Source organism: Octopus bimaculoides, chromosome 8, assembly GCF_046866305.1.
Source record: "Octopus bimaculoides isolate indiv1 chromosome 8, ASM4686630v1, whole genome shotgun sequence".
Taxonomy (NCBI): Eukaryota; Metazoa; Mollusca; class Cephalopoda; order Octopoda; family Octopodidae; genus Octopus; species Octopus bimaculoides.
Window position 1 is genome coordinate 78,652,767 of NC_142935.1, and position 19,030 is coordinate 78,671,796.

The window sequence follows — 19,030 nt, forward strand, 5'->3', positions numbered from 1 at the left end:
ACCAATCCAGTGGAAATTGAGAATATTTATTTCTTTATTGCCCACAAGGGGCTCAAACAAGAACTGACAAGGGGATTAAGTCGATTATAATATTAATATTGTAATACCAGAGGTGGAGACCACTGACATCAGCCCTGCAAACAAAACAGAAATCAAGAATGTAATCAGAAAATTAAAAATGGAAAGGCAGGAGGAGTTGACATGATAACACCAGAGTCATTGAAAGTGGACATTGAAACATCCACAGAGAAACTGCACAGTATCATAAATGATATTTGCGATCAAGCGAAAATACCTCATGACTGGAAGAAAAGGCTGATTGTTACCAAAGAAGGGAGATCTATCAGAATGTGGAAACTGGAGGGGAATAACACTTCTACCTATAACAAGTAAAGTGCGAGAAAGAATCATAATTAACAGGATTCAAAACGGTATTGATAAGAAGCTCAGACCTGAACAAGCAGGCTTCCGCGAAGGTAAAAATACCACCGAACAAATATTCATCTTGAGAAACAGTATTGAACAGTGCTTAGAATGGCAACCTTCTTTGTATATAAACTTCATCGATTTCGAAAACGCTTTCGATTTAGTTCATAGGGACAGTTTATGGGAGATCATGAGGCAGCATGACATACCAAACAAAATTATCAACATAGTCAAATTAATGTACAAAGATGGTGAATGTGCAGTAGTGGACGATAGTGAAATGGTTCCAAGTAAAGACAGGCGTAAAACAAGGCTGCGTTACGTCTGGATTCTTATTTCTACTTGTCATAGACTGGGGGATGTGGAAGACCACAATGAGTAACATTGGGATAAGATGGCGAATGACGTCATGCCTTGAAGACCTGGACTATGCTGAAGGTGGTGAAGGGAAAGATATGATGAGCAGAATCAACAGAGCCAGAAGTGCTTTTATCAAATTGGACAAAGTATGGTGATCAAAACAATTTGGAAGTGATACAAAAATTAAACTCCACAAAACGCTGGTAAGATCTGTACTTCTTTATGGCTGTGAAACTGGGAAAATGAACAATAGTGATGAGAGAAAACTGGATTCTTTTCAGTACAAAAGCCTGAAGGAAATAATGCAGAAAGGGTGGCGAAACCTCATATCTGGATGAACTCAACAAAATAACCCAAGTCCCCAGAATAAGCCCAGAAGTAAAAAGGAAAAGATGAAATTGGATTGGACACGTATTGAGAAAGGAACTCTATTATCATTGCATGATTGCCTTGACTTGACAACCTGAGGGGAAGAGAAAAGTTGGTAGATCAATGACCACATGAAGAACGACAGTGGAAAAGAAAAGGAATCAAGCTGGATGGTCATTAGAGAATGCGGCAAGAAAACTTGCAAAACAGAGGGATAAATGGAAAACGAGCGTGGAAGCCTTATGTGGCACGAAGAGCATAGATAGATAGATAGATAGATAGATAGATAGATAGAAAGAAAGAGTCCATAAAGTGTCTCCGTAAGCTCAAATAATAAACGACGTCAGTGTGAAAAACTTCACACGATAGAGTCAAGTCTGCTGATTGGATGACAATAAACAATGTTTCGTATCGAGAGTAGTTTGATGGACGCATAAAAACCACACTTCATCTTGTTATTAGATAGGTAAAGAAAAATACCATTAATAGCATATCATACCACCATTATATGAAAACATACTCTTTGTAATAAAGCTGACATGGAAGGGATCTTGAGTAGATTTACTTATAAATCATTAAGTCCTATCTTTCGCTTTTAACACTGCACCTCTAGTTGAGATAAAAGGAACTCGCTCTTTCTTAATTGCGGAGAAGAGACGTTCGGCAATCCCCCCCCCCCAACCAAGCCAACTAACCCCTTCAAGACTATAAATCTTAAATATACCCCTTCCATATATGTCGCAGTGATGTCCCCTCCTACTGAACTACTTGAATTTGTTTTGTTTTGATTTAGCAAACTTATTCCGTGACAAGCGTCGATCGTGGAATCACCAAATATGCATATGTGTGGATTAAAAATTTTTTTCAATGACCTTACTCGTAAAATTTGTGTATTCATCAGAAGAAAACGGTTTTTTTATAATGATATAATCTATTCATTGATCAATTAAAAATTTGTTAGAAACAGCTGTAATGAATTGACACCTATCTATCGTTTGTTATTTACTTATTTAAATTCACATCTCTGAACCGTACATTTAATATAATGTACGTTTCTGAATTAGCCCAAGGGTTGATGATATACTCAGTTGGGCTCAATTAATTACATACATAACCTAAATATCCTTCTGCTAATACTTCTGTACCAACCTTGGTATTCGTCTATAATTGTTGTGTTTGCATTTTAATGACCTAACCCGGTGCCTTACCTTTAAGTGCCTTATTCATCTGAATCTTAATATACAATAAATATATATATGTATACAATAAACACCCATGCTACCATGGAAGGCGAACGTTAAATGATGATTGATATATATATATATATATATATATATATATATATTTATATAAAGGGCATTATTACAGAAAATAATAACGCCACACAGTGGACTTCTCAAAATAACCACATTTAGTACCTAATGCGAGGAAAAACAACCAACAGAAGACGACCAACTTTCTTTTAAATAAACTTAACTGTGTATCGGCTGATTTCGCGATTACTAGAATGAATCTAGATTTCGTTCATCAGCACAGTATTGTCCCAAAAATATATATAAATAAACAGAATTCTCACCTCACCAAAAACGAACACACTACGTATCCGACAGAGTAAAGGGAATGAAGTTTATCTGTATATATCTTCATCAAAGAAGCGGGAATACTTCCGGGTTGCTTCTGGGTACCCATGTGGAGACAGGAATAAAAATTCAACATTGAATATATTCCGTGTATATATTTGATAAATAAATTCAAAAAGGGATAAAACTCTTTTACAAGAATTTTATCAAGAAGCCAGTGTGTAAAAAATTTCATAAGGGAAATTTCTATTATATTATATTATATTATATTATATTATATTTATCTTATGATATTTACTTTGCTTTATATTATACTCATTTATTGTGCTTTTAATTGTTAATTTTTCTATATGTGATAGTGGATTTTCATCGATGAGTTCTTGAAACTTGGTTATTTTCCCTGAAACTATATATTTTATATATATTTCATCTATAAAGCTCAATTTAATTTTAATTTTTTATAAATTGATTTTAATTGAGTTTTTACCTGTAATTTTGGATTTTGTCCCTAATATATATATATATATATATATATATATATATATATATATATATATAGTAAAAATCGGACAGAACTTATGGGATGACCTGATATATATATATATATATATATATATATATATATATATATATATATATATATATATATCAGGTCATCCCATAAGTTCTGTCCGATTTTTACTTTTTTTAAAATTGAATGAAATTTAATAATATTTTAGAATGTCTAATGGAATTAAAAATTATTTTTATGCATTTGTGTACATATAAACTAATTAAATATTATTTTACAGAATAATAGAATTAAAATTTCTTTGATTAAAACCCTTTCTAACATTATGTGCCTTAAATGCTCCAAAGAGCATTTAAGGCACATAATGCTTTATGAGTAAAAAAAAAAGGAAACTCTGCAGCTGAAGTGACTCGAAACATACACTCAGTTTATGGGAAAGAATGCTTGAATGAAAGAACTTGCAGAAGATGGTTTGCAAAATTCAGAAGTGGAGATTTCAGTCATGAAGATGAAGATCGAACAGAACGAGTTTGATGATAAGCTCCTTGAGGCATTACTTGAAGAAAATCCTGCATTATCAGTTGAAGAATTGGCAATAAAGTTTAGTTCAAACCATACAACTGTTCATCGTCATCTTCAACAACTTGGAAAAGTTCCTAAACTTGGAAAATGAGTGCCTCGTGAATTGTTCGAAAGCAACCACAAATACTGAGTTGACATCTGCTCTTCTCTCCATTCTAGCGAACTCATTTCACCCTTTTTGGATAGACTTGTGACTGGCGACGAAAAATGGATCTTCTATCGAAATGTTAAACGTCGTAAACAGTGGCTTGGTAAAAGGGAAAAAGCTCAACAACAACCGAGAAGGGAATTTATGGGGAAAAGGTTCTTCTCTCTATCTGGTGGGATTGCAAAGGAGTAATTCACTTTGAATTGTTACCACCTAATGCAACAATCAATGCTCAAGTCTACTGTCAGTAATTAGAGAGTTTGAACCAAGCTTTGAAGAAAAAAAGACTCGCTTTAGTGAATCGAAAAGGAGTGATGTTTCATCGGGACAATGCGTGACACCACACTGCAAAGATCACATCGCAGAAGATCGAAGAGCTTGATTGGAAAAAATTCCTCATCCACCTTATTCTCCCGACCTTGCTCCTTCAGACTACCATTTGTTTCGTAGTTTACAGAAACATTTGGGGGACATAACTTTCGCAAGCCAGGAGGAGGTCGAAACTGACATCTCAGAGTTCTTTGCTTTGAAACCAAAAGAGTTTCACATTAATGAGATTAAAAAGCTTGTAAATAGATGGAAGGGAATCATAGATAATCAGGGAAAGTACATTGATGATAAACTTTCAATTCAATATAACATTTCATCACTTGTTTTCTTTATTCAAAATTCGGACAGAACTTATGGTATGACTTGATATATATATTGGGACACCCAACAACTGGTTCAGGAGCATCCAGTGGTGCAGATGTATCTCGTCGGGTGATAAATGAATACAACTCGTTAAAATAACAGTTCTGCAATGTAACTTTCTATTTTGTAGAAAGAAAAGCAGCCAGACGGAGGAAATATCTTCATTTATATAGAAGATCAAAAATAAAATCACAGATGGGAAAAAGCGAAACGAACACGCAATCCAGCGAGAAAAGTATTGAAAATAACTGTTAGTAAATATGGATGTATAAACGCCCTCGGGCAAGCTGCATGGTGCGAGTACACTCGCTCATACAAGCATCCTCAAAAATGTGAGCATACGCACACGTGAGGTCTGGTACCTCATGATCACAAAGTGAGTTAACTATCTACTTGGTGTTTATAAGAATGGGGAGGTTAAATATAAACATAAGTCATCCATACCTCAAAGTAAATTCAATTATGTTAACGGTTACTCAAAATTCATTCCCACTGCATTGTGTGAAAGTACATTTATATCCATGTAGACATCTCGAGAGTCGTTCAGAAATTCTATTAATCATCTTTTCGTTAGTGCACAGAATAGACAGGGATTCCTCGGAGCAGAAATGGCATCTCCTGGAAATTATATTGTATGGTTTCGCGTACCTTACTATGGACCAAGTTATGCTGTACTTCATTTTATCCTCCTTCAGTCGCCATACAAAATCTGCCAAAAATGATAAATTTTTTAAAATTAATTGTCTTAAAGCTAGCAACATGGTTATGATAGCAATTCTTAAATGAATCATCCGTCTGCCCAGTGTAAACATACGACCCTCCCCTTGTGTGCACTCTACATTTATATTCAAGATTTGTACTCATACAGTGATTCATCTAAGGACATTTTGATTTTTCTCTGCATGAGCATTTATCTTATCTATTTGGTATATAAGGCAGTTCCAACTCCATTTACCGATGTGTTAGCTGCATCATAAGTATTCCTACTTCTGAAAATTGGTCGTAATTGGTGTTTATCATTGTGGTTTACATTTCCTTGGTTGGTATTTAGATGCAAATGTTCGCTACATCCAGTAGGTGGGTTATTGAACCATTGCCGCATTTTGTTATTGTTTATGCGATGCATAAGCTGCTCTAAATTAGCAGAGTTGGCGTAGGATATCGTCGCGGTGTGCCGATTAAAAAGAGCATGATACCGATTAGATTTAGGAAAACACTTGTCCAAAGCAGAAAAAAAATTTCCAGCGATCATGGTTGAAACATGCGAACCGAAAATCGGGTTGAACCAGAGGACATCCTGATTCGTATGTCTGTTGTTAGGCTTATTTGATCGAGTGAATTGTACAAGCAGTTGGAGGTGTACTGGCACTGAGAGTGATCAGATGACATACTTGGGGGACTTAATTAATCAGAGATTTAATTATTGATACATATATAAAGATTCCATTCCCTATCTCCAATAATCTGTCACACTATTTTCACTCAGTGCAACATCTGCACACTTATCTTTTCTACTCTTCTATTCTATTCTAGCTCATATTGATGTTGTACCTGGACTTCACATCTCTTTCTTTCTCTCTTTCACTTTCCAGGTGGGCAAGCCATGTATTCACCTCTCCAGCAAGACACCTGCTTCTCTTCTTATGTCATAATTTTTTATTCCTCTTGTTTATATCCAGCTCAGTTGAGGGGTCTTATCTTGTGGTTACTTGGCGACCTCATCAGAGCTGGTGCCATGTAAAAATTACCCAGTACACTCAGTTAAGTGGTTGGCGTTAGGAAGTGCATTAAATTGTAGAAACTATGCCAAAGCAAACACAGAACCTGGCAGAGCACTCTGGCCTCACTGTTATTATCAAACCGTCCAACCAATGCCAACATGGGAAAAAGGATATTAAATGATGATGACGACGATGATGACAATGATGATTATAAATATATAATAAATATCTTTTGTCTTCCTACCTCTCTCTTTCTCTCTCCCTCACAGAATACTTTACTTCCAGTGGCTTTTCGCCACTGACACCACCAAATGAGAACAATGTCAACGTTAAAAGCGTGAAATTATTAGGACTGATGAGGAATTAGCCATGAATTTTCTGTTTGTTATGTTTTTGTAAAATTTTATGCTAGTTGTGTTATATATGTATGTACAGTGATACCTTGACATATGAGTGTCCCAACTAACGAGTTTTTCGAGATACGAGCCGTCTCTCGGCCGAATTTTTGCTTGGAGTTGCGAGTTAAAATTCGGGTTACGAGCCAGTTTCAGATACTCCACCGCTAGTTGGCGTAGCGAATACCGTAACATCCACGGTGAATGCCGTAACATCCGCCCTGCATGCCGTATCTCACTCAATAACTAGACAGACATGCGCGTAAGCAAGTGCGAAGAAAGTTAGTGGATCGATAGCCAGACGGGTGGCAAAATGCTTACTTAGTCGTTGCAGGCTACAGAAGCATCAGTGTTGTGCTCGCAATTGTGTTTGCATTTATTTTGCAAAACTTCGTTTTTCCAACCATGGGTTCAAAGAAAGTGAGTGTGAAGGACAGTGCTGAGAAGAAATGGATGATGTGCATTGAATTACAGAAAGAGATTATCGGAAAACATGACCAACGTGTGTGTGTAGTCGATTTGGCGAAGCAGTGAGAGCGTAACACTTCTATGATCTGCACCATACTGAAACAGAAGGAGTCGATAAAGGCTATAACGCCAGCCAAGGGCGTTAAAATAATTTCTAAACAGCGGACATCTATCCATGAAAATATGGAGAAGCTGCTGATGGAGTGGTTGACAGAGAAGCAGTTCGCAGGAGATACCGTGACGAAGGATATAATCTGCGAGAAGGCATGAGCTATTTACGCTGATTTGCTGCAGCAGACCCCTGGCACTTGTACAGACGAGCCGTTTAAAGCCAGTCAGGGCTGGTTCAAGAATTTTAAAAAGCTGACTAGCATTCACCCCCTCGTCAGGCATGGTGAGGCAGCGAGCGCCGATATGAAGACAGTCGAGGATTACTTCGAAACTTTTGCCGGAATTATAGCAGCTGAAGGATACATCCCTCAGCAAGTCTTCAGCTGTGACAAGACAAGACTTTTTTTGGAAGGTGCCAAGGAGGACTTATAAAATGGCAGAGAAGAAGAAGATGCCAGGCCACAAACCCATGAAGGATAGGCTAACCCTCGCACTGTGCGCCAATGCGAGCGGCGACTGCAAGATTAAGCCGCTGCTCGTTTATCATTTGGAAAACTCCATAGCCTATAAGTCACTTAAGATTCTGAAAGAAAAACTGCAGGTTATGTGGAGGGCAAACCCAAGGGTCTGGGTCACCTGGCAGTTCTTTGTGGAGTGGGTGAATTTGGTCTTTGGTCCTGACGTTAAGAAATATCTCCAGGAAAGTAACCAACCCCTGCAAGCCCTTCTCAACCTGGACTATGCACTTGCTCACCCAAACCTCGAAGATGACATCCTCGAAGAGTTCGAGTTTATAAAGATCTTCTACCTTCCACCCAATACCACCCGTATCCTGCAGCCCATGGATCAGCAATTGAATTCTAATTTCAAGAAGCTTTTCACCAAGCACCTTGTTCCGCCGCTGCTTTGAGGTGACAGAGAGCACAAACCTCACCCTGTAAGAGTTCTGGAAGGACCACTATAACATCGAGATATGCCTCAGAATTATCGATATCGCCTGGCAGGGTGTTACAAAGAGGAACTTGACCTCTGCGTGGAAGATGTGACCTGAGGTCGTGTCTGAAACGGTCTTTGAAAGATTCGAACCCAAAGTGGCAGTGGTGGAGGAGATTGTATCGCTTAGCAAGTCCATGGGCCTGGACATGAATGAAGGTGACATCAACGAGCTCATCGAAGAGCACTCCGAGGAACTGACAACGGAGGAGCTAAAGGAGTTACTGACGTAGCAGCACACGGAGGTTTTGCAGGAAATAGTTGACGTGGAGGAGGTTATCTCTACAACTGCGAATAAGGAAATGTTGGGAATGTGGGAGAAACTTCCCAACTTTATTCGAGAGAAGCACCCAGAAAAAGTTGTAACTGGGCGTGAGACAGCGCTATTTAATGACTCTTGCCAAACTCATTTCAAAAACATACTGAAACGGAGGATGAAACAGATGTCGTTGGACAGGTTTTTATCGAAAACTCCTGCAGATAAAAGTAAGGAAACCATGGCGAAAGGGGCAAAAATCAGTGAATAAGATTCAGTTATTCAGTTCAGCCTTTCTCCTCCACCTCCGTCAGCATCCTCAAGTCTTTTGATCTGCAAGGTAAATACTGTACATTATACTTAATAAAACCAATTTATTGCAGTACGTTCTATTGTATTGTTTTTATACTATATTCGTTATTTGTAAGCACATTTTTCGCATATAAAAACATGTAACAAAAAAGTTGCGGTGTTTTGCGGGGTGGGTGGGACGGAACAGATTAAGGGCAAATTGATTTGACAGACGAGTAATGTGAGATTAAAACAGATTAAACTCGTAAGTCAAGATACCACTGTGTATATATATATATATATATATATATATATATATATATATATATATATATATATATATATATATATATATATATATATATATATATATATATATATATATATATATATATAAAACAAATGAAAGATAGAAGACGGAATATACGAGAATTTATTATTAATCACAATTGTTTCGGCACATCTAGCATCGATTGCTCTTGGGTGGGACACTCAACAACTGGTTCAGGAGCATCCGGTGGTGCAGATGTATCTCGTCGGGTGATAAATAAATAAAAACAACTCGTTAAAATGACTTTTCCACAATGTAACTTTCCGTTTTGTAGAGAGAAAAACAGCCAGACGAAGGAAAAAATCTTCAGAAATATAGATCAAAAATAAAATTGCAGATGACAAAAAGAGAAACGAACACGTAATCCATATATATATATAAAACTGAGAATGTGTCTGTCTGTATGCATGTATGTATGTGTGTATCCCTAAAACTCGAGAACTACCCAACCAATTTCATTCAAATTTTACACATGTATTACTTAGGGTCCATGGAGTATCATGGGCCAAAAAACATTTTCAACTTCTTGCCTACGTTCTGAGTTCAAATTCCGCCGAAGTCGACTTTGCCTTTCATCCTTTCGGGGTCGATTAAATAAGTACCAGTTACGCATTGGGGTCGATATAATCAGCTTCATCCGTTTGTCAGTCCTTGTTTGTTCCCTCTGTGTGTAGCCCCTTGTGGGTAGTAAAGAAAGAACATGTGCTTAATATATATATATAGCATTTTATAGAGATAATCTTTCTATAGTCAAGTATAGTACAGGACATTATATACGACGATGACGAAGACGACAACGTCACATTTTGTATATGAACGTGTATGTGTCTATCAGTGTATGTGTATGAATGTATGAATGAGTATGTGTTGCTCAGTGTGTGTGTGTTTCCGCGTTCAACGACGTCACATTTTGTACCTATGTGTCTGTGAGTATGTGTGTGAGTGAATGAGTGTGTATGTGTCTGAGTGTGTATGTTTCCGCATTAGTTTGACATGCATGAATGTATGTCTGTATGTTTTTCTCTTACTATATAGTATTACCCCCACGACTGTCAATATGTAATTTTTTCATTTCCATTAAAACAATATAACATTTCATAGACACAATCTTTCTATAGTCAACTATAGTATAGGACATTTTATATGAGTGTGTATGTGTATGTGAGTGTGTAAATGTGGGTGTATATGTTTCTTGTACTGTGTGTGTGAGTGTGTGTTTCCGCGTTAGGTACGTTATTAAACATACACACTCATCTATACACATACATATCCATATGTAACGAGAACGTCTGGAGGTGAAACTCTTGACAAAAAACAATTAGGTGGCATGTCCAAGATATATAAAAATACACATCTACCGTTCAATTACCAGTTTATAATTATCGAAGCAGTTGCAAGGTTACAAAGTATTTACAATTTGCTTATATTTGGGTAATTTACACACTGCATACAACAATACAGACATACTACATACATACAACTGCTTACAAAAATAGAGATTGATTTTTTTCTATGTTCATAATTTTTTGTTTACAATATTGAAAAAATATATACCACCAGAAAAAAAGGGAATCTCTCCAGAAACACCTATCAAGCAAGGCAAAGTGCTGAAAACCGAAGGCAAGAGTCTCAAAAAATAAGGGACATGAAGCTTTCTGAAGATCAGCAAAGGCATGCTGCATACGTCTGATGGAGTCTCAAGAAAGAAAGGAGATGAAACTTTCTCAAGATCAGCAAAGGCATGTTGCAGCACTTAATGGTGCATCATTAAAACAAAGTTTAGCACACCAGATTACACAGAGGTCTAATAGAATAGCTCTCCGAAACACGCCATGTACAAATTTGTTCTCTGCAACTCCTGGAGCTGCTTTCAGTTATGAACCATCCCATTCTTATAAAAATTATAATTCTGTCCAAATTGGTGTGCTAAACTCAAATTGTCGTTTCTACAAAGCTTTAAAATTTACTCCACAAATGTTGTCGTCAATGCTGCACTTTCCTGTATCACTTTTTTCAACATATCTGTAATATATATATATATATATATATATATATATATATATATATATATATATATATATATATATATACAAACTATGCAAATTTAATCCCGAGCAATGCCGAGTACACTCACACACACACATATATATGTGTATAAAGAGAGAGAGGAGGAGAGAGAGAAAGAGAAAGAGAGAGAGAGAAAGAAAGAAAGAAAGAAAGAAAGAAAGAAAGAAAGAAAGAAACATAATCTTAGACCCTTTCTTTCTCATTATTACTTCTTAGCTCTCCCTTATAATCGCATGATCTCAGCTATTCTCCAATTTGGGTTCCTCTTCCTTCTCTCTCCATGTTTTCTCTTCTCCCTCCCTCTCTCTCCTCTCCTCATCCCTCATTATAGTTATAAGTCTGAAAGTAGCTCGCTACCTAAATAATAAACTAACATGTGATGTAATAATGATGTTTGTTATTTTAGTTTAGTGTTTACATCAACAAATATGCAGTGTTGTGTCATTCAAGCTGTCCTCTCTCTCTTTCTCTCTCTACACTCCTTATTCCAATATTATTTATCCCATCTCGCCAGATGTGTTGTGTTGTTCAAGCTGTTGCTTTGTAACACACTCTCCTCTCTTCTATTCTTTTATTGACCTTCTTACATTCACACACATGCTCACAGCGAGATACATACATGTATGTGAGCGTGTGTGTGAATACATACACAGATATATACAAATACATTAAAAAATAAAGTATATACATATGCACACCCACACACACATACGTATATGAACACATTCGTAAACATATTCTTATCATTACCTCTCTAACCAACCCCACGACCATCTGTTCCTTTACCACCATATCTCTACTAACACTACCATCTCTATATCAGGATCACATGACTGAAACTGACATCATATCAGTTCACGTGTCTATCCCTTCTCCCCACCTCTAACCGATTTACGTTATTTTGATCAGTATCTTGACCGATAAACACCACTACCAGTAACAACAACAAAAACAACACTGCCACCACCACCTCCACAACCAACAATAATAATACGAACACCACTACCACTACAACACCAAAACTAAAACTATCCCCATAACAGCACCACCACCAACACTACAATAATCACTAGACCACCACCAAAATATTTCTGTTTCTTCCACCAGCTTCCCTTTAAAAAATCCCATTCACTGCAGAAAAAGACACAGACGTTAGAACTAGAATTCTCGCTAAGCTGGAACAAAAGCAAGATGTGACTCTACAGCAAGTGTTAGGAGAATGTGAAAGGATAGTCAAATTAAGACACGACACAGAGGAAATTGAACGTAAAGATTGTTTCCAAGTATAGCAAGTGTGAAATAGTCAGAATAGAAATAAAGTGTTTTCTAAATAAAAACATGACAAAAATCAGGAAATAAACCCATGTTTTGCAAGTGGAGGTATAAACCTGAGTAAAAATTGTCCATTAAAAAAAGCGGAGTGCTTTCGTTTTGGAAATATAAAACATAAAAATGCACTGTAAAACGAAGATGACAAAACGTCAGAACAAAGGAAAAGAATAAATAAGTCATCGGAAGAAATTGACAATCTAACGATGAGAAAATTCGTGAAGGTGAAAATCAGAAATACAGGGTATTTTTGTATGTATATGTGCAGATTTGTATGTTTTGTTTTATGTATGTATTTTCGTGCATATAGTTGCATATCTAGACATGCTCATATATACTTAAATGATAAACTTCTGGAATGTACTACAGATTTTTATAGTTCCAGTGATGGCTTGAATCTGCAGTCTCCGGATCAACTTTCTCCTTTCTGGTTTTGAGAAACCTAATTCTCAAGTGCCCCAATAATTACAGGCATAAACCAGAACTTGTAATCTGGATAGAGTAACTGCAGATTTCTCAATAGTTCAGCCTAGGTATTCTCTTTTTCGCTGATTTTTAGTTTTATGTATGTATGTATGTATGTATGTATGTATGTATGTATGTATGTATGTATGTGTTGTGGCGGACACCCCCAGGTGAGAAGTAGGCTGGTCCAAAGAAATCAGTCAGCGAGGTACACTGTTCAGGCTAGTTCTGCAGAGACGACGAAATACGTCGTCATAAAGCGGGACATAACAGTATGTATGCGTACTGTTGACGATAGTAAGTTTCACATTTTGTATATAGAGATATGTAAGGCAATTTGTATGTGTGTGTGTGTATGTGTGTGCGCGCGTGCGCACATGTGTGCACGCACAATATATAATAATGCAAAGTGTGGAGTTTATGGTGTTCTATTGATCTCAAGGCCCACAATTGTTTCAACAACTTACAGGGAAGCAATCACACCTCATGTCTATACATGGACGATAACGACGATTTAGTCATGCATATTATATAACGTATATATACACGCGTTCTCCAATTACCTCTGAAGAAATCATTTCTGGTGCCATTATGTGCAGGCGTGGCTGTGTGGTAAGAAGTTTACTTCCCAGCCACATGGTTTCGGGTTCAGTCCCATATGTGTAGCACCTTGGGCAAGTATCTTCTAGTGTAACCTCGGGCCGACCTTGTGAGTGGATTTGGTTGACGGAAACTGAAAAAAAAGCCGGTGTGTGTATGTGTGTGTGTGTTTGTGCATGTGTTTGTTCTCCACCGTGGAGGTGCAATGGCCCAGTGATTAGGGCAGCGGACTCACGGTCATAGGATCGCGGTTTCGATTCCCAGACCGGGCGTTGCGAGTGTTTATTGAGCGAAAACACCTAAAAGCTCCACGAGGCTCCGGCAGGGGATGGTGGCGACCCCTGCTGTACTCTTTCACCACAACTTTCTCTCACTCTTACTTCCTGTTTCTGTTGTACCTGTAATTCAAAGGGTCAACCTTGTCACAATGTGTCACGCTGAATATCCCCGAGAACTACGTTAAGAGTACACGTGTCTGTGGAGTGCTCCGCCACTTGCACGTTAATTTCACGAGCAGGCTGTTCCGTTAATTGGATCGACTGGAACCCTCGACGTCGTAAGCGACGGAGTGCCAATAACAACGTTCTCCACCACCGGTATTGGTTTGTTGTTTACATCCCCGTAACATTAGCGGTTCGCCAAAAAGAAACCAATAGAATTAGTACCCGGCTTTAAAAATATAAATACTGGGGTCGATTCATTCGACTAAAAGTTCTTCAAGGCAGTGTCCCAGCATGGCTGCAGTCAAATGTATGTCGCCTGGACGTCTACGACACTGCAAAGTTGGCGCTATAAACATGCTTTTTTATTGCCCTTGTACAGGGACATTCCAGAAGGATCTAGAATGGTCTATCACATGAAGTCTGGTTGATGATTAGTCTATAATTCGGCTGATCACACAAACAAGGTGTTGCTACGCTGTGATTTAAACTTCGCGGTCTGACGACTTGGATTTGAGTCTTGCTACTTGAGTCTTGTATAAATTTTGTATGGTTATTGTTTGTGCATATGCATATTCCGTGTGAATATATTGTGTGTGGTCAAGGAAGGGGTAGATCTGAAAATATGATGTGTGCACTTTGTATACACTTTGTCTCATTATGTCTTTATCTTCTAAAAATAGTGGCTAAACTTTTTCATATCCTGTCTAATAATACTGAATAATAAAGGTAACATTGGACAGAAGATAAAACAATCCTGAAAAGATTGGTGACGGTCATTGTTGGAGTAAGTTGTGGTATGTTGAGTAGAGTTCAACATGGGCTACATGATAACAACAATGATAACAATTATGATACCATTAATATTTACTAAAACAACTTGGTTGTTCGACGTGCTGGAAATAGCAGTTAATTTTACCCTCATATCACACTTTAACATCTTACAAGAAGGACTAATTAATATAGCCTCATGTACTGAGGCGTATAAACATAGTTCTCCTTCATCATTTAAAGCTCAAGATCATCATCATAGCGAATCTACGACGACGAAGACTACCACCGTCATCACCACCACCATCACCACCACTACTACTGTTACCGCTGCTGCTGATGTTACTACTACTACTACTACTCCTGTTACCGCTGCTGCTGCTGTTACTACTACTACTACTACTGCTGCTGCTGCTGCTGCTGCTACTGTTGTATATAAATAAAAGTAAATGCCGAGTGAAGAAATGAGGGAGACACAGTACTGAAGGTTAGGAGAAACAGTTCGCTGGCAGCAGACAACTTTATAAGAAAACGTAAACAAGTATGTTAACCTTGATTTCTTTTGAACTCTCTCTCTCTCTATATATATATATATATAACAAAATGTAACACCAAACTCAATATATATAATATGTGTGTATGCGTGTAATTGCATATGTAATACTACTGTTTCAGGTGATTTGCCGAAGTATTGATAGCAAACGCGCGCGAACGCACACACACACTCTCTCTTAGTCACTCATGCACTGACGCATCTCTTGCGCAATATAAACGTCACGTGTGTATATATATATATATATATATATATATATATATGTGTGTGTGTATATATATATATATATATATATATATATATATATATATATATATATATATATATATATATATATAAATAGTAAATCCAAAAAAATAACAACAAAGGATTCCGCGGTACACGTGTTTCAAGCTTTATATGTGTATAATTTACAATGTAAAGCTATCCTCAGCCGCAAAATTATTTCTCTCCCAGGAAATTATACCACCTCGGCGTTGAAGTAGGAAGAAAGGTGTGATGTAAGAGGTGAAGATCCTTTCGGTATTCTGTATAGTACTATACCTCGTATAATTCTCCACCCAGGCATAATCTCTCCGGTCCTCCGAAAACCTTCCATACCTTGCCACGATTCAGTGTGTAGTGTTAAGTTGGTGGTTAAGACCAATACAATACAATAAAAAGACATACACAGATATTCATGTGAAAAAGTAAGAATAAACTTAAAATAAAAATAAAACTTAAAATAAAATAAAATAAAAAATAAGAGAAAATGCACATCTACCTGCTTCTTTTGATTTTCTCTTACTGTCATCTCAAATCAAACTTCTTGCTAGCCTATGGACGGAAAGGGAAAATTTGCCTAAATTATTTAATGACATAGTTGATAAATGGAGAGTGTCTGATGCTATTTTTCGTTCTAGTATACCACAAGTGTTGGCGTTAATGCAGCTTGTCTTGTCTTCACCTGTATCTGTTGCATCAAGCAAAAGAACATTCAGTGCACTTCGCCATTTGAAGACCTGGCTCCGTACCACAATGACACAACACCGTCTTACACATACGATGAAAACACTTTGCACATCCTCATGAAACAAAACGTTTCATTAACAAAACGTGTGAGCGTAGGAAAACTTTTGGAATATGTTGATACAGTTTTTTTCATATACGTGTGTATTATGGAGTGATGCAAAAACTCGGCTTACTTCCATTTTAACACTTCTTATAGCTTCATTATTTCTTGGTAAACTGACATTTGAATGTTCAGAGAAAACTTCAAAAGTAACTATTAGTGGCTTCTCTTCAAGATGAACAAAATTTGGCATCATGCTGTTATCAAGTACCTGTAGAAAAATGATTTAGTCCCCAAGGACATGTTGATATATCGGAGGATGATACTCCAGTTTTATCAACAGTGCAAAGCTGATTAACTGATTTGAGCAGAGATAATTTTGAGAAGACTAATGATCTGAACAGTCTGCAACTGCTTTCACTGGAGAAAAAATATAAATTGCTAATGTTATTAGCATATCACGTGTGAGGGCTGAGAATATTCTACACAATAAATTTGGCATGATGAAAGTTTCTGCTTGGTGGGTGTTGCTTCTTCTGACACCTGATTAAAAGGGCACCAGGCTGATCACATTTCGATGATATCTGACATTGCTTGAGGCAAATCCAGTTTCCTTAAATGTGCTGGGTTTATCATTTTGAGTTAGAGAATAAGAGATAATCTAACAGTGGAGACACTCTTCAACACTTACTCTAAAGGTCATCAAGATCGTTTAATCTGCAGGGAAGGTGATGGCCTCAGTATTTTGGATTGCAAAAAGCATCGTGTTTATTGACTACTTTCAAAGGCTCTCACCATCAATGGAGAGTGCCACCTTTCTAAGGCAGTTGCGAAAGGCTATCAAGGCCAAACGCAAGGAAAACTGTCGAGTATGTTTTTCTTTCATCGAAACAAATACTCCAGTGCACAAGTAATTGGTTTCGATGGCTGCTGTGTGTGATTGGTTTTGAACTGCTAAGCCACCCTCCCTACTTCAGTGATTTGACCTCATCTTATTATCTATATCCCCTACATATATATATAAAAAATACTCAGCTTGGAACCAATATCATAGTGATGATGTCTTATCAGCTGTTGAAAACTTGTTTAACTAACAGGATAGCTTCTTTTCCAAGGCAATCGAAGCAATGAATCGCTGAAAGAAGTATGTAGATATCTTTTCTGTTTGATTTTCACTTTTCAATTGCCTCAATTTTATTCCAATTTCAAAATTGTGTATTGTTCACATGAACTAAACCAACAGTATGTTTATCCAACATTTCACAAAACTTTATTAAAAGTTCCATCGTTGAATGTTTTAACATTGTAATGTTGTCACCTTGTATAAAATGCCAGCTTCCACATCCTGTTCTCTGATGGAGGGAAAATGATCAAACTTTAAACCTCTGTTACAGTTTTCTAAACTTTTTCTGGAATAAGTGAATAGCATCAGATTCAACGGGAAAAATTACACCAATATATCAAATTTGAAAATTTTCGCTTAATTTTAAAATTTCAGAAGGTGAAATCAAGCAGAAAAGATCCTAATATTTAAAAATGAACTTCATTTGGTCACATTCTCTGAGAATATATTGGTCAGCCTGTTAACTTTCCAGTCGATTCTCATAATAATAAAAGTTATTATTATTGAACATTTGTTTGTTTTGATACCCAAATTAAAAAACTTCACCTTGTTTGTAAAACTTTTGGGTACTACAGAAGTGTGAACCAGAGTTCTGAGAGTGCGCATGTCACAAATTTGTGCGTGCACGCGCTTTAGTTGTAAGTAGTCGATTTTAGCTCACAGGGCAAATGACGAGATGCGCGGATTCGCGCTACTTGCTGTAAAAGGAGCGGGGTTATCCATGTAATACAAAAAGAAAATTGCAGATAAGTTGAATATAAAAGTGAAAAATAATCATTGAATACTGAAAAAACATTCATCTCCCCTAACTTTAAACCCTAACTCTAAACCTAACCCCTAACCCTAAACCCTAATCACAATCCCTAACCCTTAATAAAATATGGGAAAAGCTGGAGATGAATGTTTTGAAAACATTCTGAACTATCTTTCAGAATGGTTTACTTTTCAATGAAATATCATTTTGTTATTTTTCATGTTTTTATTCAATTTATCTGCAATTTTCTTCTTGTATTAGATGGATAACCCACCCTCCGTTTACAGCAAGTAGCGAGCGTCTCGTTTTTTACCTGTGTGCTAAATTCGACTACTTACGAATAACGCGTGCGCATGCGCAAATTTGTGACATGCACACTCCCAGAACTTGGATCCACACTTCTCCAGTAGTGCCAAATTTTGGAACTGAGTTTGCACCCCCTAAGCAAATTTTGTTCCCGGGCCACTGATAGGTATATATTTGCAAGGCACAAATATATACATGAATACAAATTTATACATACATATATACACACACATTTAAGTTTGCGCACGAAGCTGGTAACAAAAATTGTATCTTAAGCTGTGGAGTGGGGGGGGGGGTAAAAAGTAATGTATCTATAATAACGTTATTAATACAGAA

The 19,030-nt window shown here is 37.0% G+C and overlaps 1 protein-coding gene and 1 long non-coding RNA gene across 4 annotated transcripts in view; one reads left to right on the forward strand and one right to left on the reverse strand.

Moving 5' to 3' along the window:
* Nucleotides 1-19,030, forward strand: part of LOC106875443 (uncharacterized) — a 124,531-nt gene that overhangs the window by 15,732 nt on the left and 89,769 nt on the right. Inside the window, exon 1 of one of the 3 annotated variants that reach the window (XM_089356709.1) lies at nt 13,300-13,393. The exons of 1 other annotated variant lie outside the window; for it this stretch is intronic. In XM_089356709.1, coding sequence (XP_089212835.1) covers nt 13,375-13,393 — 19 coding nt within the window. In that variant the 5' untranslated portion in view covers nt 13,300-13,374. Of the gene's footprint in view, nt 1-13,299; nt 13,394-15,373; nt 15,449-19,030 lie in introns of those variants that run through there. One more of the 3 variants, XM_052970199.2, reaches the window with a different exon arrangement.
* On the reverse strand, nt 4,613-18,700 carry LOC149134467 (uncharacterized). Its single transcript, XR_016242925.1, has 2 exons — nt 16,224-18,700; nt 4,613-5,378 (listed from the first exon to the last, which is right to left on the reverse strand). It is a non-coding gene; the product is annotated as an uncharacterized LOC149134467 (long non-coding RNA).